We start from the raw sequence: 26,654 nt of genomic DNA, 5'->3' as shown, positions 1-26,654 counted from the left end.
CCTCTACGATATTTTTAGGTTTCCTACTGTAAATTTGACGAGTATGTCTCCTACGACAGCTTCTCCCTCGGAGCTTTGGGCTGCTAAACAGCAGCACTAAAATCCTCTACCTTCGCGCTACGGCTTCCACTGATGTCCCAAAACTTTCGTCGAGTCCGCTAGGAGCAACACGTAGAAAAAGGGCTATTATCCCTGCCACTGAAGTTAAAAATACGCTCCAGTGAACTAAACATAACCGATGAAGAGTTTGTTCAAATATGTTGCACTGGAAACTTTTCCAATCTGTGTAGGTTTCTCCCCAGCACGGGAAGCGCCTCCTCCACCGTGAGAACAGAGTGCCCTCTGCTGAAAGCCGCCGGAGCACAGAGGAGACCCGGCGCAGACAAGGCAGAGCGGAGAGCGGTCCCCCCGGGGACAGCGGCAGGACCGCAGCTCTCGGGACACCGGCGGGAGCACAACCCGCGGCGCTGCCCGCTCTGCCCCCTCCAGTTACTTAACCACATAGTCCTTTAACTATGCCTTCAGCTATATTCCTGCAATTTGGCGTCTTCAAAGAAAAAAAAAAAAATACACAGGTGCAGTCAGCATAAAGACCAGACGCGATCACAAGTAGTTTTAAAGCCAGAACTTAGCCATCAGATCAACTGATGCAGAAAATCAATTTTCCTGTCCCAAAAGCATGGCTGGTAGTACTACAAGAACAAAACCAAAAGATGTTCACAACTACAGGATGAAGCTGACCCTCAAGACCTTGCCATCTAGTTAGGAATGCAGAGAGTTTGCACCATCCCTATTTAGAATATCACTTCTCTTCAAATTATTAACCCCTCAATAGTGAAGCAGACCCTGGGCCCCACAAAGTCTTCATAACCCCTCCTGCTGAGTGAAGCAAAAACTGAATGAAAATCAGGTGTCCAGGCAAGATGTGTTTGTAAACAACCACTTCAAAATTCACAGCACCCATAGCTGCATAGCAGACTCTTCCAGTATGCACCCTAAAGCTAAAGGACACAAAATTGCAGGTTCTGGGTGCCTAATTTTTATCCCTGGAGAAGTCTCATCAGCAAATCCACAAAAACTAATTGACCGTTCCAGTTTAAGATAAATCATCATTTTCTAAGGAAACATTTAACTTCCCTTCTGTTTACTGTCTTGTCTGTAAGGATTATAAACTCTTCAAGGCAGGAACTATTGTTCTTTGTCTGTTACACTATGTTTACATATCATGTCCTTTAGGTATTACCTTATTAGCAGTTTTACCATGCAGGCTTCTAATTTCGGCCCACAACACATTAGCTTGGCAGAGCTGGTATAAGACTTTTGAACAAGAAACTATAGCAATGCTCTTAACAGTCAGAGTTCACATGCAGAATCCCTGTATTTGTCTCTCAGTATTACCAATGCTTTTCTACTACATAAATACTTTTCTGTTGCTGCCCTCTAAAATATGTATCATTTAAATGACATTAAATATGAGAGCTATAAAGACCTTACTGTTCATAAAATTGTGAAATATGGACATTTGCACTTATTATTTCATTGAACACATCATGATCTTGTCCATCTGTACAGTTGGCACAGTCTCTCCTGAGGAAGCTGGCTGGAAATATTATGGTCTTACCCTCTGTTTTACACTGGCTTCAGACCATGTGTCTTCACTATTAAACACAACCATTAAATATTTTGTCATCCATTGATTTACATTTGATTTAACAATAGAAAATTTCAACTTACACTCAGCAGCTCAGGCAGAAATGGCAGAGAAAAGAGATCTTGCAAGATATAGCTAAGAGCAAAATTGAAGCAAATTATATCCCTGGTCTGTTAAACAAAAATCTCTGTTATATCCGTGGCCCAACAAACAAAAACCTCTGTTCAAGCACATGATAACCACCAGATTTCACTCTCTCAGTGAACATCAATAGAAAAACTTCCTATCTAAGAGAAAAACCGCATTGCTCCACCTTTGTCCCGAAACACAGGTATACACACTTCTTCAGCAGACTCCACTTGCATATAAATATTCTTTCAAAACAAGTCCAGCTAAGCAAATCTGACCATCGTGAAGGCCCATTCTTTCATCACAACAAAAGTCTATACTACTCAGGAATAAATATGTTTGGCTAAACTACAAATTTGAAACCTATTGAAACAGTGCAGAACAACATTTGGCTTATAAATCAGGATTATGTCTACTGAATACCAAAGCTGGAAGTACCCTGCTGAGGCCCCATGGAGAAACTGCATTTTGGTTTGAGGCCTCAAAGTTATCGGCAATAGCGCTGCACCTGATTGACTAATAAAAGCAAAATGTTAAATTTCCTGTAACTAGAGTCATGACAACCCTGACATGGTATAATCAGTTCTTTGGCCCTTTATTATATTTGTACAGGGTGCTTGTTTACCCTGAAATAACAAGCTCTCTAGGGTAGAGCGCAATCACGCACTGTCACACTTCTCAAATATGTTATGGCCTATAAAGAGTAAAACCTCTATTAGTGTAAGGGTACAAAGTTCAGCTACAGCACTGTCTTTGATTTCTTGGTGTTATGGAACCTATTGTGTTGCACGCTGATCCTTGTCCTGAGCTTTGGAAACAGCTCCATCAATATAGGAAGTAGAAAAGATTCCTGTGGCTTAAAGAAAGAAAAACTACTTATGTATAGACCTAAACATTACAGAAGAAAGCTACTGTCTTCCTCTCAGTTTGTGTTTAAATGAATCTGGCATTAACCAATACAGTATATACAAATGGTCACTATTTCAAGTATTTGAATAAATATTTGTCCTTTCTTGTCTCTTAAATTCCTTTTTATCCTCAAGCAAAACAACTTGTGGGTCATTTGCATATTTATGATCCTATATAGCAGTAGCAGATGCATTCAATTTCATGACCCTCCAGAGCAAACACTTCTTGATTCAGATGGCACATACTTTTTGTTGTCATTCAATGTTCATAGCCCTAACTAAAATGTCAAAATGAGCATTTTGAGATAAATTCGTAATGCACTTAGATGATAATTTTGTAGATTTGCAGCATATCTTTTCAAAAGGATTTAGGTGCGGTTTTGTAGGCATAATTACAAAATAAGAACTTGTAAAGATGAAGATTGAATGCAGATAAGGCAAAATGAAAAATTCATTGCAGAAGTAAAATAGTATCAGTTTATCAGTTTATTTACACATAGCTATGTGTTCTTTAACAGATTTTTTTTTTTTCAAAAAGCAACCCCACTGAGAACTGTGGATATGCCAAACTTGAATTCCTGGACTTGTCTGCCATTTTCTTCTCATGCGAGAGTGACAATGATCTGTTCTCCTCAGTTCATAATGGCCCTTACTTCTGTGATTATTAAAAATAAAATGTTATTGAGTGCTATGTGAAAGAAGCAACATTTGGTGAACAAACAGGGGCTCTGGGGAAAGCAATTATGTTGCAAGTCATGAGCACCAGACAAAGGTCAGCAGGACAATCACTGCCCTCACTGTGAAGGTTCACTGGGGAAAAGCAAGAAGAGTAAATGAGGTGACCTGCATCTCACAAGATGACTTGTGTCACTACGTGAGTGTCTAAAGATGCACACCGATATGGAAACAGAAGAAGAGAACGTAAGCAAGGAGCAAACAGTGAGAATAGCGAGAAAGAATGAAAAAAAAAAAAAAAAAGACAAGGTTGAAGAAATACATAATTGGGAGGAATACTAGTGACAAAGACAATGTGGTTATGAAAGCAGAAGATTAATGATTAACATAGGAAAACATAGCAAAACCAGAGGAAAGAATAAGTGTGGGTAACAGTTGAAACAGAATTGAAAAAAAAAAAAATCCCAAACAAAAATTAGGTCACCAGAAAATAGCTTCAGGAAAGTGACATCGTGCATCAAATGTTTGGCAACAATGGGAACAAAATTTCCACTTTCTCGCATACAGTCCATGTGTCAATAGAAACAGAGAAAAAACTCCAACAAAACCCATAACATAAAATGCTTGCACACTCCTGTAAGCTTGTGTGAGTTGGAACAAAGCAGCAAATAAAACATGAGATAATGCATTAACAGAGGAAAGAACCCCCAAACCTACCTATACTTTAAAGCTGAAAGTAAATGTGAAGACAGAAAGCAAGTTTGAAATCCATTTTTGACTCTTCCGTTCTCTTCTACTTGCCAACTTCTTTTCCTATGTTGGCAAATGCTCTTGTTTCCCAAGTTGCACATTTACAGTCTTCATTCAGAGACTATATTGGGAATCATTACCAAGGAAAAGTCTCCATTCTCCTCACCATAGCCTGGCTGCAGCCCAAGTGCTCCAGATCGACTGAGTCAAGTGCAATAGCAGTGGGTAAGTTATTTGCTCTCTTTGAAATGGATTCAACTCATCTCAACTCAGCAATGTTGCCTGGATATAAATGAAGACTTTTTTGTTACTATATTCTACTAAAAGAGATGGAAATGACTTCATTTCACAAGGGACTCAGATTTGACTGAGCTCTGGTGGATCAGAGGTGGTTCCTGACTCCTGTGGGAGCCAGCAGATGGACTTGTTATTCTTATTAACAGTCAGGGATGGCAATCTACTTGACAACAAGTGAAGGTAAGAAGGGTTAGCAAGATTGGGTGGATGGAGGTGGATGTTTTATCAAACAAAACCTATTGTTTAATTTTGCATCTGGTAATGCCACAAATAATTTAATTTCTTCACTGATAACCACCTGGTCTTCCAACACAGGCAAAAAAAGCCTGTAAGCTGATCAACTTGTTCTGTTTAGTTTAACAAGGCAAGTAGGGGCATATACTGACACATGACACAGGAGGGTCACTTGTACAGTTACATGTTCTGGAAAGGACTTGTCCATTTATGCATACTGCCACCACCAACAACACAGAAACAGATACTGCCCTTTAACCTCTCTGGTTTTTATTTCTAATTTTCTCATTGGCCTCCATATTTGCTCTGGTACTATGACAACTACTATCAGGCTAGTACAACTCAATCTGTCTTCATTAGCTCTGGACAGGTGTTACTAAAAATATATCTGTTAATAGACTGCTCAGCAAACTGCTTATTGATATATTATAGTGTATCAGAACAATACTATTTGAAACAACATTACTGTTATATACAGAGGATTCTTAAATTGTTACAAAGGCTGTCCAGTGATACCTTGCTTTGTTTCCAACAGGCATTTAGGAAGAGGTCCTCATCAATTAGAGAACAGAATGACTACCAGAGAAAAACACTAAAATGCTACAAAAGCTTCTTTTGTCTATGCTGACCCTACACCTATGCCTATAGTAGACAGCACAGTATTTTCACACTAATCAAGCCTGTCCTCTTACTACGCATAGCCTCAAATCTCAAATACATTTAACACTTGAAAAAGTAGGTGCGGATTCCAACATTTTATATTAGGTCACTAAAAAGTCTAAAAAGAGACACTACTATCAACAAGCTCAGCCTTACCTAAGTATTCAGCAGTCATTGCTCTAACAGTCCATCATCTTGAGTGGCAACATTTGGCTGCTTCCTAGCAGACAGAGGCAAGTGAGGCAGGCAGGGGCCACACCAGCCACAGCCTTGTCCCACTGCTCCTAGGCAAGATAAGTATGGGGGGACTAGAGATAACAGCTGGGGCAAGCAGAGAGCCCAGCCAAATGTGCAAGTATAATATCAAGATAGAAAATCAATCCATAGGCCAACAAAGCTTACAGTAATGCAGAACCATAACAAAGCTTACAGAGGGACTGAAGGCCAGGCCAGAGGTTAAATGGAGCTTCTGCACCTGTGGGCAGAGTTGTGGGCACAAGACCCAGCTGAGGCTCGTCAGCATTGTTAAGGCCTATTAGTGCACCCAGAGCATTTTGGAACCAATACCAGCAGATTGCTTGCACATGGTTGGAGTGAGCTAGCAGGTACCTAAGGAAAAAGACAGCAAAAAGTTCAGTTGACTTTTTCATGGTTTTCATCACCTTGTGGGTTTTTTTCACTTAATTTCGTCAGCTCAAGGTCAAGGCCCAACTAAGGCACTTGAAAAAGCCCACAAATGTTTTTAATGTTTTTGTTTTCTTAATTCTAACTTTGTGGAATTTGCTAATACCATCTAAGTCTCCCATATCTACATTTTCCTGCAAAAGGACTATTTGTAGAAAAAACTTTTATTTTGCTTTAGTCTGGCATATATGTTTTCTCACAGTTTTTCCTGATATCCTTCATATCTCTTAATCCTGAAACATTCCTGATTTCTTTATACTCAAAACAATAGGAAAAGATGGGACAGGCTTATCTCCACAGGAATTCCTCAGCTGCACTTGTGGTCCAAGCAGTACAGACTACAGTCTTAACTGAAGAAAAAGTCAGAAAAAATGTCAGAAACAGAAGAATCAGTAACAGATTTCCATTGTGCTCCTTAATTTGCCACCTTCTGTTCTTGCCTAGGGAGAGGAGGTGAAGAATAAAGAAGATAAAACCAGCTCAGACTATTTTTGAACTATCAGCTGTTTTTGTTTGCACTATTACAAAGCCTTGGCAGGCAAGGAAAATATTCTTAGAATAGCAGATTTCTTGTTTTGTTCTGCATCTGTTCCAAAACCATGCAATTGTATTTGAACAGCTGGCCAGTAACATGCAACCATCAAACATGACAACGACATGCAATCACAATGTGCTTTGCAGAGGACTGAGGTTTCAAAGCTGAAGTAAATCCTCAGATGTACATATCTTGGTCTTAGAGGTGCACATTCCGATTTAAATCATACTTTCTATTTTTCTTGAATGGAGCTTTCTATTGGCACAAAAGAGCAAACAAGTACTCATTATATCAAAATAAAAAACTGGAACAGCTCTACAGAAAAGAATTTCCTGGTGCTGTTACTAGGACTAGAACCAGAGAAGCTCAGTCTGGCTATATGCCCTTACCATGCCGCCTATAGTTTCAGAGTTTTGAAATTTTGTTTTGTTTTTTACGCAGATGTGTAAATAAGTTCAGGAAAAAACCTTAATGAGCATCCACATCTCCTTCTATATCCTCGTCTACTTTGTAAGTTTCCATCTAGGGGTTAGAAATAACCTAATTCTAAACCCCAGCTGCAATCTTGGGGCCAACTATGTTGTTTTCTTATGTTACTTGCCTGCTGACCTATGAAGTGAAGCTTGAATTTACACCTACAACCTTCATAAAATTTATCTTTGTATTTTGAAAAGCCTAAGAGAATGCCAAGGCTATTTATTTGTGCAGGAAATAACACTGCCCTAAGCTAAGTTCTTAAGTAAAGTTTCTTGTAACTGCTGCAACAAACACCATAACTAACAGTTACATCAATGTTCAGAGATTTTTAGGCTCATATTGTATGAGATCTGTACAGCATCTGCTGTCCAAGATGTAAGTGAAAAAGGGTAAGTTAATTAGCTACCGGAGAAAACTGACAGCTATCATAGTACATGTCACTACATTGAAGCAACTTTGTTATTGAACAATGATTTTTATAAAATATATTAGCGTAAGGCTTTGCAAACTGTTTCACACGTTTGTCTTGATGCAGGTTCCCTTTCCCCCTCCGTTCTTCCCTCTGCTCACACATCAGCTTTCAACCGAAACACTGCAGCACTGGGATGGCTGACAGCCACCACAGCCTAACCTAAAACCTAAAACCGCTGCCAAAGAAAGAGCAGGGGGTGGCTTTCATCAGCTGAACAAACTGGGAGAAAAAACCCCACAGACAGAACAGGCAAAGCACTGACATGGCAGCATTCTGGAGGGTGAGAATCACTGATTCTTCCTAAATCTGGGAATATTTTTTTTTCACCCCGACCCCTTGCACCTGTTTGTACAAACGCTGGGCTACCGTAAGCTTTTCCTAACAGCTCCTTCCCCGCCCTCTCGGGGCAGCGCCATTGGACTGACGAGATGCATCAAGACATATGTAAAAAAATAATAATAATTAATTTTTTTTAAAGTGCGTTTTCTGGAGGGAGCCACCGGGGCCGGGGAGCAGCCCGAGCCCTTTAAGCTGCCCACCCCGGGCCGGCCGTGGCGGCAGCTGCCGGTTATTTATACGCGGGCGGCGGCGGGCCCTGGGTGTCTTGCGCGGGGCGGTACCGGTAGCGGCGGGGCCCGGGCCCGGAGCGCAGGCTGCCATGGCCACGGTTCTCTCCTCCACGCCGGCGAGCGGGAGCCGCTCCCTTGGCCGTGTTGCCGCAGCCTCGCCGCTGAGCCCGACGCGGCTGAGCCGGCTGCAGGAGAAGGAGGAGCTGCAGCAGCTCAATGACCGCCTGGCCGCCTACATCGAGCGGGTGCGGGCGCTGGAGGCCGACAATTCGGCGCTGCAGCAGCGGCTGGCCGAGCGGCAGGCGGGCAGCGACAGGGAGCTGGGCAGCCTGCGGCTCCACTACGAGGCGGAGCTGGCCGATGCCCGCCGGTCGCTGGACGAGGTCGCTATGCAGCGGGCCACGCTGCAGGTGGAGCTGGGCAAGCTTAGTGAGGAGCACCGGCAGCTGCACAGCAGGTCGGTGCCCCGGCCCTGAGCAGGCCAGCCCTGGGGCTGGCACCTCGTTGGGGTCTGGCAGGGTGAGGGGGTGTGTGTTGGGGAAGGAGTGAGTATTGTGGGGTGTCTGGGCCATGGTGATGGGGACTGGCCACAGTCCTGTGTAGCCTCGCACCTGCCTGGACACATTCCTGTGTAGCCTCATCTAGGTGTTCCTGCTCCAGCAGGGGGATTTGGCTAGATGATCTTTTCAGGTCCCTCTCAATTCCTGACATTCTGTCACTCCCCGAAGGCATGGTTCTGTGAGGTTGAGGTGTCTTGGGACAGGAGAAATCCTGATGTCTGTTCTGAAGATGTGCTGTGGGGATACCACTGTGGTGGAGCTGGAGAAGAGACCTCATTGCAGTCTATGTCTTCCTCACATGGGGAGGAGGAAGGGCAGGTGCTAAACTTTCCTCTTTAGTGACCAATGACAGAACCCAAGGGAAGGGCAGGAAGATGTGCCAGGGGAGCTTTAGGCTGGACATTAATAAAAGGCTCTTCACCCAGAGGGTGCTGGACACTGGAACAGGCTCCCCAGGGAGGTGTCATGGCCCCAAGTCTGACAGTGTTCAAGAAGAGACTGGACAATGTCCTTAGACACATGATGTGAACTGCGGGGTTATCATATGTAGGGACAGGAGTTGGACTTGATGATCCTTGTGGGTCCCTTCCAATTTGGGACATTCTATGAATCTATGATTCTATGGTGTTGCTGGACCATTTCAGACCTCCCTATGACACATGTAGGGGATTTCCCCAGAGCTTGAGGTGCTGGGTGGCCTTATGGAGGTAGTGTTGCATGAATGCATTGCTGACTGGGTTTGGCACCACACCTGTGTTTATAAACACTCAAGAAACTGCTATGCTGGAAATCATCTAGAAAGTTATGGGAGTAGGGGAAGGAATCTCCATATGGAGTTTGCTCATGTCTTTGTGGGGCTTTTTAGCTCAGATGTTGCCTAGAGGGAACACACAGAAGGCAGTCCTGTAAGCAGGACGGCTTACCTGGTCTGGGCTGGTACTGCACGGAAACTGTCCCAGTGGTTCTTAGGTCTTGATTTACATGCTGCTGGGATGCACTGCATGCTGTTTTAGGTTTGAATTTCTTGCCAGCTGTGGCCTGGAATCATCTTGTTGGCTGGTCTCACCAAGCCTGGAACAAAAGGGTAGCCCAATATGAGTGCAATTAAATGCTCTTGAATGAGGGAAGAAGGTAGGAAGTGATAGGGAGGGAACAAGTACCCATATCCCAGCTCGTTGGGTTTGGACATCTACAGATGAGCTTGTATCATAGCAACTTTGGGCACCAGCTTTTCCTTTTAACACTTGCATGGAGCAAATGCTGCCCCCTCATAGGCTCAGTAGGACTTAGTAGCTGTTCTACATGAGAATAAAATGTGTTTTGACTCTAAGCTTCTGTTTTCAGCTGCTTAGAAGTTCTTGGGCTTGTCTCATTCATGCTGGGTTTTGGCTCATAGATCTGTTTCATAAATCTAACCAGCCATTTGAGTGGACAGTGAGGAGAGGGGTAATACCAGTTCTAAGACTTTGCTGCTGCTCTTTGTGTTTGTATAATACCGTGGCTTTGTTTATAAAGCTTTAGGCTTGGTAGGTATGTGGTCCTCTGGGCTCATTTTTTTTTTTAAGTAGCTAGGTCTTAGAAGTGGTTACGTTTACAGCCCATGGGAAATGATACATAGTACATGCTGCTTTCTGAGAGGACTAGACTGAAGTCCTAATATTAATGAGTGGTTTGTATCTGGGCTGTCTAACTGCAAATGTCTTGGATGGCTTGGAACAAACTACTTTGAGGGTATCATGCCCTTTATATATACAGCCTTTAAATAACCTGGAACTCTTATAGGATGGAATGTCACCAGATAATTTCCCAACAGCGTTAACCATTGGCTCTCATTCATCACTGGTAAAGAGACTTAAAGCTTCAGCAACAGTAAATTGTGCTTGCATTTCAGCTTTTTGTTTTTCTTACTACTTAAATAGCAGTAACTGGAAGGAGGCCAAAGACATTTGGGGAGGAGGAGTTGTGAATAAGCATATCAGTTGAATTCAGAGCCTGAGGAAGGTCAAAGCAACTACAGTAGCACAGCAGAGAAAGGCAAGACTATTTTCTTTTTGTACCAGTTAGTATAGATATGCATTTTGCTACTGAACCAGAAATATGCAGTGTAACAAGCTCAAGCTGTAAGAATGAATATTGCAAGCGCTTTTAGTGTCCTCTAGTTTTGACCAACTGGAGTCTGTTTCAATCATCCCTGAATTCTTTTGGTAAAATTATTTACATTTTCCAGGTGAAGCATATGTGGCACCCTGATTTACAGGGAATGCGACTGGCAGTGCTTCAGTTATTGCTTGCACTTGATAGTCAGTAAGCCAGGCTTAGTTCTGGAATGGTTGCTGTATGGAATGTTGTAGAGCACTGTAACTTTCACTGCTCGCTGCATAATAATGTGGTGTTCCAAACACCAGACTGGGTTTAAAAGCATGGTAAATACTCTTGTCAAAGCCAGACTTGTTAAATTCCTGTTTTCAAGGATAAAGCTACTCACTTCAGGGTGCTCTGAAAATATGTCAGGAAAGAATACAGGAAACCTGAACCTGTTTGTCAAAGGCCTGCACCAGGAAAGTGGACTGTTAACACACAGATACTAATGGAATTTCAGTTTTGTACATACTTTGATAGCAGAATGGAACTTGTATTATTGTAGGAAGGAACAGTAAATTGAGCAGTTACTGATATACTTGTTAATATTGTAACTTATACTCACAATAAATGGCAGTGGTAGCAGAGATCCCAAAAGGAAGGTGGCTACTACCTAGAAAAGAAAGAAACCTGTAAATACTAAAAGCACTACAACACCTTGTTTGTCATGGTTACCTTGAGAGTCTTTCTTTTTTTTTTTTTTCTAGAGTCTTAGTAAAGAATACATAACTTCTGCAAGTAAAACATTTGCGTTTGTGTTGTGGTCATGCAGTACGAGGACACAGATGCCTCTGAATAGCAGGGCTAGAAAATGCCTTGAGCAAGAACCTGCTGTAGCCACTTGCCCCAGGCCTGTGTTGGAACCAACCATACCTGCATCTCTTCCAGCAGATGTTTGCATAACCCTTTTCTTTTGAATTCCAGATATGGAAATTCCAGAATATTCCCCCAAGCAGTGTGCTTAAGTGTTGAGCTACTGTTAGTTTCCTCTCCCTAACATTTAACCCAAATATTCCTCCCTGCAATTCAAGCCTGCATTTCCCGTCTTTTCCACAACAGACATGGAAAATAGATTCCTTTCCTCTATGCAGCAGCCTTTCATGTATGTAAAGACTGTTATGTCTCCTGTCACTTTTCTATTCTCTAGACTAAACAACCCTTACTTTTTTCCAATATTTCCCTGCAGTTTGGGGCTTTCTAGAGCTGATCACGCCTGCAGAATGACTTTGGATTCTCTCCAGCTGGTCTGCTCAGTTATCAACTGGAAAACTCATTGTATGAATTAGCACAACTTAGACATTTGGCAGAACAGATTTTGCTAAAATAAGTTGAACATTTTGCTCTTTGTGACTGCGCATTGGAGTTTTGAGCAGGAAGTCGGTAGTGGTCAGGCAACTGCGAGGATTTCAGAAGTTAGAGCAGCCTGGGAAATTATCGGCCCTTTCTCTGACAGGATCTCACTGTGGGCCCAGGACTTCTCTACTGTGGTGACAAGTGAAACTGACAACTTAAACAATCCTGTTGGCTATTGAGGGAGTACCTGAGGCTCTTTACTGGTGATTTGTGCAGGAAATAGCTATCTTCTGAAGGCAAGGCTTCTCTTGATCTGTAACTCTGCTGTGAAGAAGGGAAGAGTGCATGGCCCTTCCTGAGGTAGAAGAGTCCCTCGTGAGGGTGCTGTGTGGGAAGGGTGGTTGTGGTGGCTCATGTCCCTGTGGCAGGAGCTGAGGGGCTGATGTGGGGCTGACAAAGGCGGGTTTGCCAGGGCTGGGCCAGTGGCCTCCTGGGGACAAAGCCGTGCTGTGGGCAGGCATGTCCTGAGGGCTCAGGGGGAGGAGAAATGGCACCCCTGGCAGCCGGAGCTGCTTTCTGGTGGTGCTGCAGAGCAGGGGACGCTTTGTCATCCCTACTCTGCCCTGGTGAGACCACACCTGGAATATTGTGTCCAGTTGTGGCCCCTCAGTTCCAGAAGGACAGGGAACTGCTGAGAGAGTCCAGCGCAGGGCAACAAAGATGCTGAAGGGAGTGGAGCATCTCCTGTGTGAGGAAAGGCTGTGGGAGCTGGGGCTCTGGAGCTGGACAAGAGGAGACTGAGGGGTGACCTCATTAATGGTTATAAATATTATCAAGGGTGAGTGTCATGAGGATGGAGCCAGGCTCTTCTCGGTGACAACAAATGGTAGGACAAGGGGTAATGGGTTCAAACTGGAACACAAGAGGTTCCACTTAAATTTGAGAAGAAACTTCTTCCTGGTGAGGGTGGCAGAGCCTGGCCCAGGCTGCCCAGGGAGGTTGTGGAGTCTCCTTCTCTGCAGACATTCCAACCCGCCTGGACACCTTCCTGTGTAACCTCATCTGGGTGTTCCTGCTCCATGGGGGGATTGCACTGGGTGAGCTTTGGAGGTCCCTGCCAGTCCCTGACATCTCCATCGCCCGCCTCAGGAGCGCGGCCTCGAGCTGCGCGCACAGCCTGCCCGCCAGGCGGCGCTGCGGGGCCTCCCCGGGGTGGCGGGGCCGCCATGGCCGGGGCCGCAGCCGCCCTGTGTGTTAACGGCCAACAGCCGCTGTGACGGGGAGCTGGGGGCGGCCTGTGCTGCTGGGAGGTGGCGGCTGCGTGAGCAGCTTGTTCAGGGGTGCAGGTCACTGTGTGGTGAGCTTGGCTCTGAGCGTGGCTGGTCCATCCCTGTGGAGACGGCCTGTGCCGTCCCTCCCTGCTTCGGCTGGTCATGCCGTGGAAAATAGTTGGTTTCCGTGTAGGATTCACAGAAAACAAGCTGGAAACTGGGTCAGAAATATTTCTGGTTAAACAAATGATTCTTGTCTGTGGTTTGTTTCTTTGTGCCGGCCCTGTGCTCGCAGTGTCAACTGACCTCTCTTCCCCTCAGCTCTGCCACAGACTCTGTGAAGGAAAACACATTGAAAACAAACTTTCTCCCTCACCAACTGCAACTTACGAATGTAAAACTTTCACTTGCAGGAATTCAAAGAAAGAAGCTGATTTAAGCGTGTTGCAGGCTCGCGTGAGAGACCTTGATGCTCAGCTGAACACAAAGGAAGCTGATTTAGCAACTGCTTTGAATGAGAACCGAAGTTTGGAGAATGACCTTCGTGAATTAAAGGATCAAGTAGTCTCTGTAAGACTTGTTCCTGGAATTTCAGCTTTTCATCCTGAAGCTTCCGATTGTTTTCCATAACTAGTTATTGAGATTTAAAACCAGGGAAGGACTTACCTCTGGCAATGACAGGTGGACAAAGAGTTTCCTGCAATCTTGTTAAGAGCAAATGCTACTGATAGTTGGTCTGTTAAAATGTCCACCTTTTGTAGGTACCTTTATTCTATGACCACAGTATGTAATGTTTCTTCTAAGGACAAAGTAAGTTGCAGTGTGCTGTACTGTTATAGCTGCTGTAGCTTTCTGAAACATGTCAGCAAAGGGAGGGTTTGATAGGCCCTGCCTCACTATGCTTAAACCTAGGCAGAATGAGTTCTGACTGGGTTTTTTTTGTAGGCTCATGTGCTACTGAAATGAACTTTGCTTGAGTTGGTACTCTATGCATGCATTTCTAAGAGCATAGCTTTTGTACTCTTTATGTTTTAGTGTGATAATTGAATAAGCTGATTTCAAATCTTTAGGATGAAAACTTGGAAAAAATAATGCCAAACCCTTGTATCATTAAAACATCACACTCCAACACTGGAAGTGTATAGTAGTTGGTCAAGATAGTTAAGCTATACTTGGAGGACTTCACTTCTTAAGCATCAAACAAATTATATTGGAAGTTATGTAGAAATTTGGAGTGCTTTAGTGTTGTGAAGGGGAGGAATGTACATGGATGGTACAGTGGATTCTTCAGAAGTTTCAAGAGTTAAACTTAGCTGATGGGATTAAAAGCTGCTCTCTATATTCCTAGTGGGAAATCTGGTCTATGTCACGATTAAATAGGGTTCTTTCTGTTGCTAATATGCTGGATCCCACTGAAATAAGAACTTAATCAGAATAACCAACTTCACTTAAGCAGTGTGTTTTGATCGCTATGGGAATGGAGTTGAATGACTTGTAATAAGTTGACTGTCTTAGTTTGGAAAAATGACCTTAATTTTGGTTACCCTGATGTCTGTCTTTTCTAGCTGAAGCTATCACTGGAAGATGCCACAAAGCATCTCCACAGCGAAATGTTGAGGAGGATAGACCTGGAAAATCATATGAAAACTCTGCAGGAAGAAATGACATTCCAGAAGCGCCTTCATGAAGATGTATGTTTTAGCTTATTAATAAGGATTTTTTTAGGTGTCCAAAATGCCTGGATGCACTTAAAAGCAAAATTAAGATGGGCTTTATCCTTGAAAAGGTACCTATCTGAGTTGACCTATGACAGTCCACCAGCCAACAAAATTCATCTAACTAGGAAGACTTCAAGAAAGTACCCACCTCATGTGAACTGGCGAGGTGCCAATAGGTATCTAGAATATGTGAGAATTTTCTCAGGCTGCACTGCTGAAGGCAACTACAATCCCAATATACTACTACACTGAAAGTACATATATTAAAATTAAATATCTCCAGATGTTTGCTAGAACCTTTAAAGAATCAGAGAAATCATCTTTAATAAGCAACTGATGTTCCCTACTTCCTTAACACTTATCAAAGGTGTCTGATAACCTTTGTGTGAGCAGTCAGTACATAGAACTAAATATGTGAATGTAAACCAACTTCCTTCTGACTGGAAGTAATCTCAAAGTGTGTTGTTTAAGTGATAGAGAATGCCAGTTTCTCTTACCAAATACTACTACTTTTTGAATAAAACAAGAATAGGTAAAGTAACAGTGCTTAAATAAACTGAAATGTATATGCATGTGTTCCAAGTAAAGCAGAGAAATCAATCTAGTTCAAAGAACTGGTCTTAAAATTAAATACAAAGTACTGCATTTATTAGTTTAAGCAATGTTGGCTGTGAGGAAGCAAAACAACCCAGCACAGCTAGCAGGGTGGAAGTACCTGACTGAATAGATGAATATCTAGGATCTGATTAAAGGTGAATTACCATGCACTCAATGATCAATGTGCTTCAGTACTGAATGCCTTACTAAGCTGGTACAGTAAGACCACTCTCATTCAAAATGTATTGGCTTGCTTATTCTCTGAGAAATTTCTTCTTCTCGTAGGAGCTCAAGGAGACAAAGAGAGTCCACGAGAGCAGGATGGCAGAAATAGAATCTGGCCGTCAGAGAGAGTTTGAGAGTAAGCTCTCGGATGCTCTGCAGGGCCTCAGAAAACAACAGGAAGAACAAATTCAAGGCTACAAAGAGGAGCTGGAGCGAACATTCAGTGCAAAAGTAAGTCTGTAAAAGATGACAATAAACCAAAGCTTAAGTTCTCTGCCCCTTGATATTATTAAAGTCACGCTAGCATAAATGGCTGAGCGGTGGGGCCCTTGGATTCAGTGCAGAGCTTTGTGGTGTAAGTTGTTACGGAATCATGAAGCGGTGTCAGATTTTTACGATAGGATTTCTACAAACGCTTGATCCCCAACAAAACTGGTTCAAGCATAAATATTGTTCTTTGGGGAATGATTCGGAATGGCTAATGTAATAAATTGATAATAAGTCAGACTTCTGACAAATCTGAGAGCTTGTCTGACAAATTCAGGACTAAGGTGTGCTGTGTTTTTATTAAGTGATTCAGTATTATTGAATAAAACTTGATCTGCTGATTATAGTTTTACTAAAACGCATAAATTAATGTATTCTTAGTCCTACAAGAGCACTTTTAACTGTGAGTGCAAATGCCCCTTTCCAGTTGGTAGTACTGGAAAAGGGGGAGAGGGTGGCTATGGAAGTAGAGCGAGTTTGTTTCCCAGAAATGGTGTGTCACCTGTTTCCCAGCATTAGCCACATATGCAGGGCAAAGTAACGCTTTGGGCCTGTCCTCCTGGCAGGTAAGGTCCTGGGGTTGGTTGCAGTGTACAGTATTGATATCTTGAACCATCTTTAATACTCAGTGCAGAATCACATAATCTGATGCTTTTCTCAACAAGTACACGTGTTCATTTCTTCCTGGTTCTTCTGGCTTTCTCTATATTCCAAATTAAATGCCAACTCAGTGAATTCCTTTAGATGCTTCTGTCCAGGTTTCCACTGGAAATTCTGCGCATACCTCTTGTAGTAGCGTGGCTCCACTTTATCCTTTCTTGGAACATCTCAAGATTGAATTGCTCTAGAAATAGCTCAGTGCTGCTTATAGTGATGCAGGAACTGTTTAGTAACAGAACTTTTGGGGAAGTGCAATAGTTTGAGGAGCACACCTAATATCCTGTAGCCCCCTGCTTTGACAAGCACCTTCTAAACCTTCTCCATTGTTCTTCTCGAGAATCCATTACTTCATATCTATAAAAAGTCTTCATGCATCTGTAACTGAAATGTCCTAATCCAGCAATTTTCACTACCTGATTATTGCTGACTTTTTCTGACGTGAATGTCAAACTTGTGTAAGTCTCTTTGAAAAGCAATGAAAAACTTTCTGACCTGGACTTCCTTGGTATCTGCACACTTAAGTAAAACATAACTATTTCCAGATGTAACAGCTGGAAATCACTTGGTTTTCCTTCCTTATTTGAAATGCATGGTCATAAGCAATTAATTACTAACAGTGACTTGTCCATAGATGGAGAATGCCCAGCTGTCTGCAGCAAGAAACAGTGACTTTGCCAATGCTGCTCAGCAGGAGCTGATGGAAACAAAGATGAGAATTGATACTCTGACATCTCAAGTTAATCAATATCAAAGCCAGGTACTATCTTTATTTGTACGACCTTAAAATTATTTTCATTTAGATACACAATTCAAAATTGTGGCCCCTCTAATCCTCTGTTATGGTTTGATTTTTCTCTCCCCCTTAATTTCAGAATGTTGCTTTGGAGAGCAGAATACGGGAGCTACAGGATATGCTGGATTATGACCGTGATCTCCATCAAAGGCGTATGGCTGAGAAAGAGAAAGAAATGGCAGAAGCACAGAAGCAGGCACAAACACAGTTGGAAGAATATGAGCATCTCTTAGATGTGAAACTGGCTCTAGATCTGGAAATAAGTGCATACAGAAAGATGCTGGAAGGAGAGGAACAAAGGTAGGCTGTGTCAAGATCCACATGTGAGGATTTGCTTCATCCTACACAAATTAACTTCATCTTTGCTTCATCCTACATCTTTGCATCCTACATCTTACGTCTTTGCTTCATCCTACACAAATTAGCTTCATCTCTACAAAAATTAACTGTGTATTCTTCCAAATGTGGAGGAGGCAAGCAATAAATATTAAGCATGTGATTAGTACTGTAATTTAGTTCTTGAAGCATAGTTTTCTGTAGACTGTGGGGTTTTTGCCACATTCACCACATGGTGTAGTAAGATTAACTTTTTAAACTCTACTGATAAATTTCAAAAGTCTATTAGACATCCCTCCCTAGAATCAAACTTTCTCAAAGCTTTATGCTGCATCCTAGAGATATCAAAGACAGAGCCCAAGTTTAATGAATGAAACTGGGAAGTTGTACCAGCTCCCAACTGTCCACACACTGCCTGGTGAGAACAACATGAACTCTCAGTACACATTAAAGTTCAAAAAATTAAACTACTTCCACTAAAGACTGTGTCTGTAGGGACTTTAAATGAATACTGGTTGCCCAGGGAATCTCTTATCAATATAAGCTTGCTCTGAACTCCAGGGATGGGGCTGTCTTCCAAACTTAGCAAGCTACATAGCTACTCTTGCCAGGAAAAATACAATCTTATATTCAAGACTTCATGGAAAGCTTGTATATAAGAAGCTGTTAGTCTTGACTATGGGGGGAAGATAGGAGGGAGAAGAGATAAGCACATCATATTCAAGTGAATATTATCTGACTCCCTTATAGGCTAAAGCTGTCACCCAGCCCATCTTCACAAAGCGTTGCAACTCAAGCAACAACTCAAGGGCGACGGTTCCTGCAGGGGAAGAAAAGGAAAATGAAAGAAACCAGAAAAAGAGGGCATAGTTTGGGATTTAAGACTGTTCAGCATGCCTCATCTTCTGGAAATGTATCTATTGAAGAAATCGATGCAGATGGGAAATTTGTCAGGCTTAAAAACAACTCTGACGAGGTACTTGTGTTCATTCAAATCTGTGTGGCCTTCACTGCAAAGTACGGCTGCTTGTGAACGCACTAGTAGCTTAGGGAGAGGTGACAATAGGGAAGGATGAAGAGATGGGGGAGGAGTACGGCCAAACAGGATGCAAGGTGCGACCTCTCAGCTAACCTGGCTGCTGCCAAGAGAAGACTAGAGACACTTGTCTTTCTTCTTCTGGTACTACAGGTGTTTTGTTCACAGGGCTGTCTGGGAAGTGCTTTTGTGGGGAGGCTCACTGGGTTCTATGATGCAGAAATCTAACACCTTCAGTTGTTTCTCATCCAATTCAGACTAGCGTTGTCCTCCTATAGTAGTACTTATTCTCTGTGGAGTAAATAAGGTACTTAGTAAATTGGACTATGATGGCTTGTTACTTACATGTGCTTAAAACAGCTAAAAGTTTGAATAGAGTTGACAGTATCTAATCCAGGCAGAATGTTTATCTGACCAATTAGGTAATTATTTGACCAGTTTAGTCTGCAAATCCAGAGTTATTAGAACCAATCCTCGGAGCTCCAAAACTTGTGACTGGTAGCTTGACCACTTTGGCCTGAGATGCCTTAAACCTTCACAGGCCTCTGTGTATGTGTTTTATGTAGATATATATGGCCAAAGTTGGTAGACGGGTGTGACCAACCTCATTTATCAGAATCTCCCTGGAAAAGAGCATCATGATTCCCCTTCAACAGAAGGCAAGAATAGATGTGCCCAAACTGGTGGGACTAAGCTTAATCCTAAGGAAGTACTGGGAGAAATCATAGGGAGGCTTTAATGGAAACTCAAATGCTTCTTCAAAATTGATTGGATTCTTGTACGCTACAGGAGTGGGATTAAAACTGACCCCTGAGTCTGGAAAGAACCTTGTATGATATGGTGTTGGCCTGTAATGCTGAAAGAAATTTCTTGTCCCACAGGATCAAATGCTACATGGATGGGTGTTAAGAAGACATCTTGGAAATGTGTCCGATGTAACGTACAAATTTCCTTCACAGTTCACTCTTCAGGCGGGCCAAGTAGTTACAGTAGGTAGTGGTCTTGTCAAAGTTATTCAAAGCTCTCTTCTTGTTATGTTAGATGGCAGCAGAGACTCATGGAATAAGGGAAAACTAAATTGAAACTGCAAGTGCCTGAAGAACTAAAATCCTCATTTTATGTAGAGAGGGAGGTGGGGAAAAATCCTTGCAACAACTTGACCTGAAATGCCAATTAACCTTTCTGTAAAGACAGATCTTGGGTTGAACTTAAAACATTCCAGACTGGGATGTGCTGTTATTATGAACAGAACCAGTATATTCTAGTTTATTCTCAGGGTTCCCCATGTTCCTTTGATTTGATACAAGGTGTGCAAAGACTTTTGCTGTTTCTAAAAGCTGTAGTGCACTACAGTTCAGCAATGCTGAGCTCATGATTTATGGGTACAAAGCTAAATATTAGCTCTAAAATGATACTCTGAGTACACTTAATGATCAAAGAGCCTAATTCTACACTCTGCACTCAAACCTCTCTATAAGCTTGCTCAAGAGATCAGTGAGTGACCCCAGGCTGGAGGCTATCCTGTATACACACATTGCTGCCATGAGTATGTCTGTAACTGCAGCTTGGATCTGTGATGTGCTTGTCCCAGCAAGGCTACCTCTGCATCAGGTAGCAGCTGTTCACAGCCTTTTCTGCACTAATGGTTTTATAGTCTTCAGTTAAAAAACACATTACTACTGCTGTTGGTAGTCCTGACAAGAACTAACCTGCTGGGGGTCACACTAGTTCAGTTTCTGTTATTGGACATATTTGGTATTGGAGAACTTAGGAGATGTATATGTTAAACGGAGTCCTAATCCAACTATTCTTCAGAAGCCCACTCTAAATCTGTTGCAGATCTGGGGTGCAGCTGCTGGTGTAAGCCCAGGTCCTAGCGATCTGGTCTGGAAGTCTCAGAAATCTTGGGGAACCGGGAATGATATTGGTGTTAAACTCATCACAGATGATGGTGAGGTAAGTGAGATAGTAAGTAGCTTCTACTGTACTAATACTGAACTTGTTTGATGTGCTTAATTCTTGAGGGTTCTTGGTGGCAATTCAATTGTATTGTAGGAACTTGCAGAGAGGAAGATAATATACGTACCCAGGGGAGAAGAAAGCAGTGAGCAAGATGATGATTATGAAGAAATAAGTGGAAGTGAAATGGACTTTCCATCTCAGGTAAGCTGCCTGAAGTTTAAATACACACTACCAACAGAATCATTCAATGGCTATTTCTTTTCATTACTGTATGAAAATACTTGCCCAAGTACTACCAATATCCTACAACTCTCAACATTTTTCTTGATGTCAGACCAAAAGAAGAAGAAAAAAGAAATGTTGTTTGGTTTCATGATAGTGGTTCCTGTGAGCATCCTAAGCAGGTGAGATGGTGAGAATCATGTTTGTCAGATAGAAAACTTGCTTCACTAATAGTGCTGCAGTCTCTTGTCCCATGGAGGAGGTAGCTTGCATGGCTTTGCATCAGAAATGGAATTGATGTTTTGCGTACTCTCTGGCTGAATATGATCAAATGGCAGCATTAATTGTTTGGTCTCTTATTGCTGACACACCGAAAAATACTAGCTTTAATGTCTGTTCCATCTAAGCATCTGACTATGAATAAGCTTAAAGCTTTTACAGCAAGAACAGAATGCAAACACTAACTAGAAATAACTTATTTCTGTGGAATGAAGTGACTTATTTGACACTCCAAAGTGTCCCTGACTTGCTCTTAAGATAACTTAAATTCACACTGAAGAAACCTTGTATTGCCATTCCAAAGTGTTAAAAGCCTGAAATCAAAGTTGTTAGTATATTGATTATCTAAGTCCCTCTTAAATTCAAGCATGACTTTGAGGCACTTCTGTTCCAGCCCATTTCTAGGAACTACTTTCTTATTTTGCTGTGCAAAATAAGAATCTCAGCCTTGCTTCAGTCATAAATACTCCCTTCAGTACTTTCCAAAGTGGAACTTCAGCACAGATGCAGGTCATGCTAATGGAATTAACATAGTCAAATAGAACAAAGGTTGTTTGCCTTCAACATACTTATAACGCTTTGGCTACAACTTGCATGTTGTGATGCCCTGTGAAAGACTCTCTAGCCCTCCAAATGGCTTTTGACTGACCGTATTATAAGTTTGAACTTCTGCATATCGGATGTTCCTCATGTGCTTTGATATACTAGTAGTCAGGTATCTTTAACTGCTGAAATAGTCTAGAGCAGAACTCATACCAGGGCTTTAAATTGGTCATAACTGAACAATTATGGGCTGTACTTGACTCTTGAGTTGGCTTGTTTCTTCACTTGAAATAGCACAAGGTCTTAAAGCCACCACCATTTCCTAGGTGTTTTTATAGTACACCTGTCTGAACACAGAAGTGTCCTAGTATGTCTTTCTGAAGCAACTGTACCTAAGAACGGGCAGTTGCTGCCTGCTGCTTGGTTCTTTCAAACAGAAAATCTGGGTACATATCTGTTATTATAATACCATGTGGCTTAGAGGATGTCAAGGATGTCTGTCAAAGTCTCTTGACTTACATGCACATACTTGTAATATTTTCAGTCTGTCACTGAAGGAGGGTGAGACCCTGTTAAATAGGCTATTGAGAAAGGTTTTAAAGCTGTTCTGGCCTGTGGGTACAGCTTACACCAAAGCAGTTCAAACAATAGCAGTGAAACTTTAGGCTTGTGGAGAGACTCACTGATACAAGCTTCTCTTCATGTTCAGAGCAGGGCCTCTCCTCGAGGTTGGTTTGTGGTTTGGCTTTTTTGTTTTATTTTTGTGGGGTTTTTTGTTGCTGGTTTTGTGGTGGTTTTTGTTTGGTTTTAAGGCTCCTTTTTTTTGAATTAACTCATCATGTGGCTTTTTTGGCAATCAATGACTGAAAGAAAAAGTAACTGTTTTCCTTACACCTCCAATCTGTTTTATCAGCAACTTTACAGTTGTGTACCACTTATGGTAAGAACTGATTCTAATACTCCCACTCAAATGTTAATGTCATTCCTGTCTGCTGAATTCCTGTCAAACCTTTGTCCTTAGTACCTATATGCTTCTGCTGTATCGATGGTACTAAAAAGGCAGCTTGGTAAAAAACAGTGAACTTGCATGCAGTAGAATGCAAAGCAAGCATGCTGTGCTTTAAAGAAAGGCAGGGTTTCCAGGGGTTTGGCTTCTGCTTTTACCATCCTAACCAGGGTAGCATGAATCTGCATGCAGTTAAGTTTTGATGCTTCAGAACTGAGGTGCTGGTAGAGTTTGCTACCCTTTCGTTAAGGAAGGCATAGCCTCATGTATTGCATGGACTTGAGTTCTTACAAGCTTGTTTTCTTTTCCCCATTCCAAAACCATGTAGTATAGTTATGGTATTGTCTCTCTTGAAAACCTGCTTTGCTTTATTAACTACATAATATAAAAAACCCACACCTATATGAAGATCAAGTAGATAACCAGTAATAAATATGAAGTGTGCACATGCTAATTAGCCTAATGTCCTGATATTTTATTTCTGCAGCAAAATGAAGATACCAGCTGTTGTATCATGTAATGTGGACAGAGATGATCACCTGAAAAGACTTCTCAGTCCCAGGTCACATAGACTACATGTGTTTAGGTACCTTCTGCAATACCTGAAATGTGGAATTCACATCTCCCATTTGACCTCTTCGTAAGAAACATTCTCTAACATGATGAAGCTTCCTACCTTCTCATACTGGACCCTGTCCTTGGATTCACTGATACAAAGAGCAGAAGAATACAAGCTCCATGTGAAGCTATTTTTGTTTTAACAGAAGGATTTGGTTTCCATGACCTGCTGAAACAAAGGAAGGTACACAGTTTACAAAACTTCTAAACATATGCCCTACAAGGATGCTGGATACTTGACCATGAGCATGAGGCTGCCTCAGCTTTCTCAGTGTTCTGATCTGGTGTTTCTCCAAAGGTAATTTCTGTCTGAAGCCTGAGCGGGAAACTACATGGGCCACGTAACAGCCAGGACTGTACCCTGAGCAAGTCTGAACTTGGCTGAAGTAAAAAGTTATCCTGAAAAGTGCAGAGATGTTTACTGCTCAGATCCTGATGCTGAAATATACAAAACTGGCCTAGATCACCTAGAGTGAAACACTTCAAAATTAAAAGCAAGCTGTAAAAAATATTGTCTGTTATTAAACGTACTGTTTCTGTATTCTAGCACCTGGAAATCTTTCAGTTTCAGTACGGTATATTCCTAGATACAATATATTGCAGCATACCCATGTCAAACAGAACTTGGGCAGATCTGTCCTGTAAATGTGAAAACGCATCTCATTCCGACAGAGAAGGTACTGTGACCAGCAATATTAGCACTCTGCTTGAAACCTCCCCATGAGTCAGTTTCTTAAGGGGTAGAACAAAAACCAAAACTAGAAAGCACCAGCTGTAGTAGAAGGTGCATCAAAAAGATCTGCTCTTGGAATACTTATGAATTAAATCTGTGCAGTACTGCTTTGTGGATGTCTGATGGGGCAGCTGGGGTAATACTGTCTATTGGCCAGTATGTGATTTACTGTAAATTAAATAGTTCTCTAGTCTATGTAAAGCCTGACCTATAACACTTAGAAACCAGGCAGTCAGCCTCTGGAACCACTGCACTAAATTATTCTTAGCCTCTTTTTACTTGAATGCTTACCTTGATGAGCCATGTGAAGTACGCTATAAGAGCGTGAGGGGAGGGGAGCAACTGAAGGCAGAGGAGCAGTTGAGACTGCAGGTTTCTCCAAATGCTTGAATAGTTTTTTGGCTGCCTCTTACCTTGCCAAAGTATTAATTTTTGAAGTTAAGACCTGTTCTGTGTTAGGATGTAGTTGTTAAGGTAGGCTTTCCTTGTACTAGTTTAAACTCAAGTTACTTAATTCTAGTTTTGAGATATCAAGACTGGACGCTGGTTTAAACTTGCATTTTAGCAAATCTGAATTATTGTTGTACCTTATGGCCCACCTAGAAATAGATGCTGCTCTAACCTTGCTCTATTTATCTTGATTTCTTAAACTTTTTTAACTACTAAAGGTATTTTTCATGTATATAGAAGCAGTCTTGGACTTTAACATTTGCAGGTTAAATAATAAAGTTGTTTGTTCATTGATCTTATTTGAGTGGCTCAAAAGACTTTGAAGCAATAAAAGTGGTGAGTTTAGGGAAGATTCAGAAATACACTGTGCTGCTCTGTTTATATTTCTAAATAAAGCCTGAACTGTTATGAACCTGATTGAAGAGGAATCTTCAGTATTTCAAATGAAACCTTCTCCTAGCACAAGGCAAGGATGGTATTAAGCAACAACCATGAAAGGTTTGAACTATTATGCAAGTCTTGATAGGAAATAGTTGTGGTACATGATGTTGTCTGGTAACACCATCCATTGTCTTAAGAAGTAAACTGTCTTGTAAATATATGGATCTTATGGAACCTGTTCTTAACATACAAACTGTGAAAGGCACATATGCAAGAACTGATTCTCTGATCTCCAATGGATCCTATTGTGCAAATTCTCTTCCTGGTAGGCAAACCTTGAAGACTGTTCATTTCCTGTGACCTCTCTATACTTTATCCTGATGGATAACAGTGCAATTCTCTCTTATTTGCTTCTAGCTTAAAACTTCTACATAGCTGTTTTTGTTCAATGAGACATTATTGCAGCTGAGCAGGTGCTCTGTACTAAGTGGTAAGCTGCCTACTGCAAAGTGTTTTGAGAATTCCAACCTTTATATATAAATGTGTGTATGTGCATATATAAAATTCTTTGATCTAGGGAATTCTGGTGAGGTAGAAGAGAGATCGCAACACCTTTTTCCTGCCTGCTACAGGAAGGTATGACTGGTGACACCCCTCTGATAAAGGGGGGTAGAAGCAAAAGCAGCTCTGAATCCCAAATACCTAAACCTTTGAAAGCTGTCCCATACATTTTTGTATTCAGAACATTGTAACTATTTTCATTCAAAAATTTTCCATATCGCTGCCCTAATAATGTCTAAATTCATGTGCAAGTACCTAGTCAAGGCCTGATGAATTTTCTTTACATGAGCAAGTCCAAATGCTGAGATCATGTGCCTTAAGTAGCAGGCTGTAGCCAAAGCTACAAAGAATAATCCTTTACTGTTCTTGTGGCCATTGTGCAAGCCAGGGCCAGAGAGGAGAGAAACCAAAAGCTGTGGTTAGGGATTATTTATGCTGTTTAGATGGAAAAGTTACTGCATGTGTGATACACATGAATTTTTTTCTCTCTAGGAAATGCTGTTTCTACTGGACTATAGAACCAAGTAGAGTTTGAAACTTTGAAGCTGGATTCAAGCCAGTTTGCCTATAAAGAGTTCAGCTCCCTTCTCACCACTTTCTCTCTTGTACAAAGAGCAATTGGCAAAAGATTACGTCTTCCTCTAGGGATGCTGAATTTTTTTGGTCATTACTACATCTGCATTTACTAAGCAAAGGAGAAGCATAACACAAAACCAAATTACCTCTATCATTTTGATTGTACTTAAGATACCTGTGTCTGTCTCTCCTTCATTTTGAGGCTTTTTTGCACATCTTTTTCTCCACCTTGTCTTCTCTTTCTTCTTCTCCTCCATCCCTTTCAAATAAATACAAAAAGTGGAAGCGTATTGACTCTTCATGTGTTTGCAGCGGTCACTATCGTTACCTGTTTATCTCAAGGGAGCTCTATGCAAAGCCTGTGCAGCAAAGATCCGTTTGTACTTA

At 41.8% G+C, this 26,654-nt stretch overlaps 2 protein-coding genes across 14 annotated transcripts in view; one reads left to right on the top strand and one right to left on the bottom strand.

Annotated features, from left to right (window-relative positions):
• ADAMTSL3 (ADAMTS like 3) overlaps window positions 1-26,532 on the bottom strand; it is a 205,429-nt gene extending 178,897 nt beyond the window's left edge. For 2 of the 4 annotated variants that reach the window (XM_021281229.2, XM_065075918.1), the window contains exons 1-3: window positions 26,443-26,532; window positions 11,306-11,353; window positions 9,525-9,672 (exon numbers count right to left, since the gene is read on the bottom strand). Coding sequence is in view for 1 of the 4 variants with exons in the window: in XM_021281231.2 (XP_021136906.2) it covers window positions 5,461-5,479 (19 nt within the window). In the remaining 3 variants the exon portion in view is untranslated. Of the gene's footprint in view, window positions 1-110; window positions 314-5,460; window positions 5,757-9,524; window positions 9,673-11,305; window positions 11,354-26,442 lie in introns of those variants that run through there. The other 2 variants (XM_021281231.2, XM_013370920.3) reach the window with 2 other exon arrangements.
• LOC102098438 (lamin-B3) lies at window positions 7,681-26,557 on the top strand. 10 transcript variants are annotated; one of them, XR_010475225.1, is made up of 13 exons: window positions 8,049-8,498; window positions 13,718-13,874; window positions 14,870-14,995; window positions 15,905-16,075; window positions 17,403-17,528; window positions 17,644-17,864; window positions 18,651-18,876; window positions 19,818-19,925; window positions 20,776-20,892; window positions 20,992-21,099; window positions 21,233-21,302; window positions 22,856-22,882; window positions 23,436-23,478. XR_010475225.1 is itself a non-coding variant. In XM_065075930.1 (12 exons), the coding sequence occupies exons 3-12, from the start codon at window positions 14,915-14,917 to the stop codon at window positions 23,590-23,592; spliced, it is 1,545 nt and encodes a 514-aa protein (XP_064932002.1). In that variant the 5' UTR covers window positions 7,681-7,752; window positions 13,718-13,874; window positions 14,870-14,914; the 3' UTR covers window positions 23,593-26,557. The 10 variants fall into 10 exon arrangements, 8 of the variants coding, with proteins under 8 accessions (XP_064932002.1, XP_064932003.1, XP_064931996.1 ...); XM_065075930.1 differs by lacking the exon at window positions 8,049-8,498 and adding an exon at window positions 7,681-7,752 and having other exon boundaries at window positions 20,992-21,302; window positions 23,436-26,557; XM_065075924.1 differs by having other exon boundaries at window positions 8,027-8,498; window positions 20,992-21,302; window positions 23,436-26,557.
• The last annotated feature ends 97 nt before the right edge of the window (window positions 26,558-26,654 follow it).

The sequence above is a fragment of the Columba livia genome, chromosome 11 (assembly GCF_036013475.1).
Source record: "Columba livia isolate bColLiv1 breed racing homer chromosome 11, bColLiv1.pat.W.v2, whole genome shotgun sequence".
NCBI lineage: Eukaryota > Metazoa > Chordata > Aves > Columbiformes > Columbidae > Columba > Columba livia.
The sequence above is the reverse complement of the archived record's forward strand: the minus strand, read 5'-3'. Positions and strand labels throughout refer to the sequence as shown.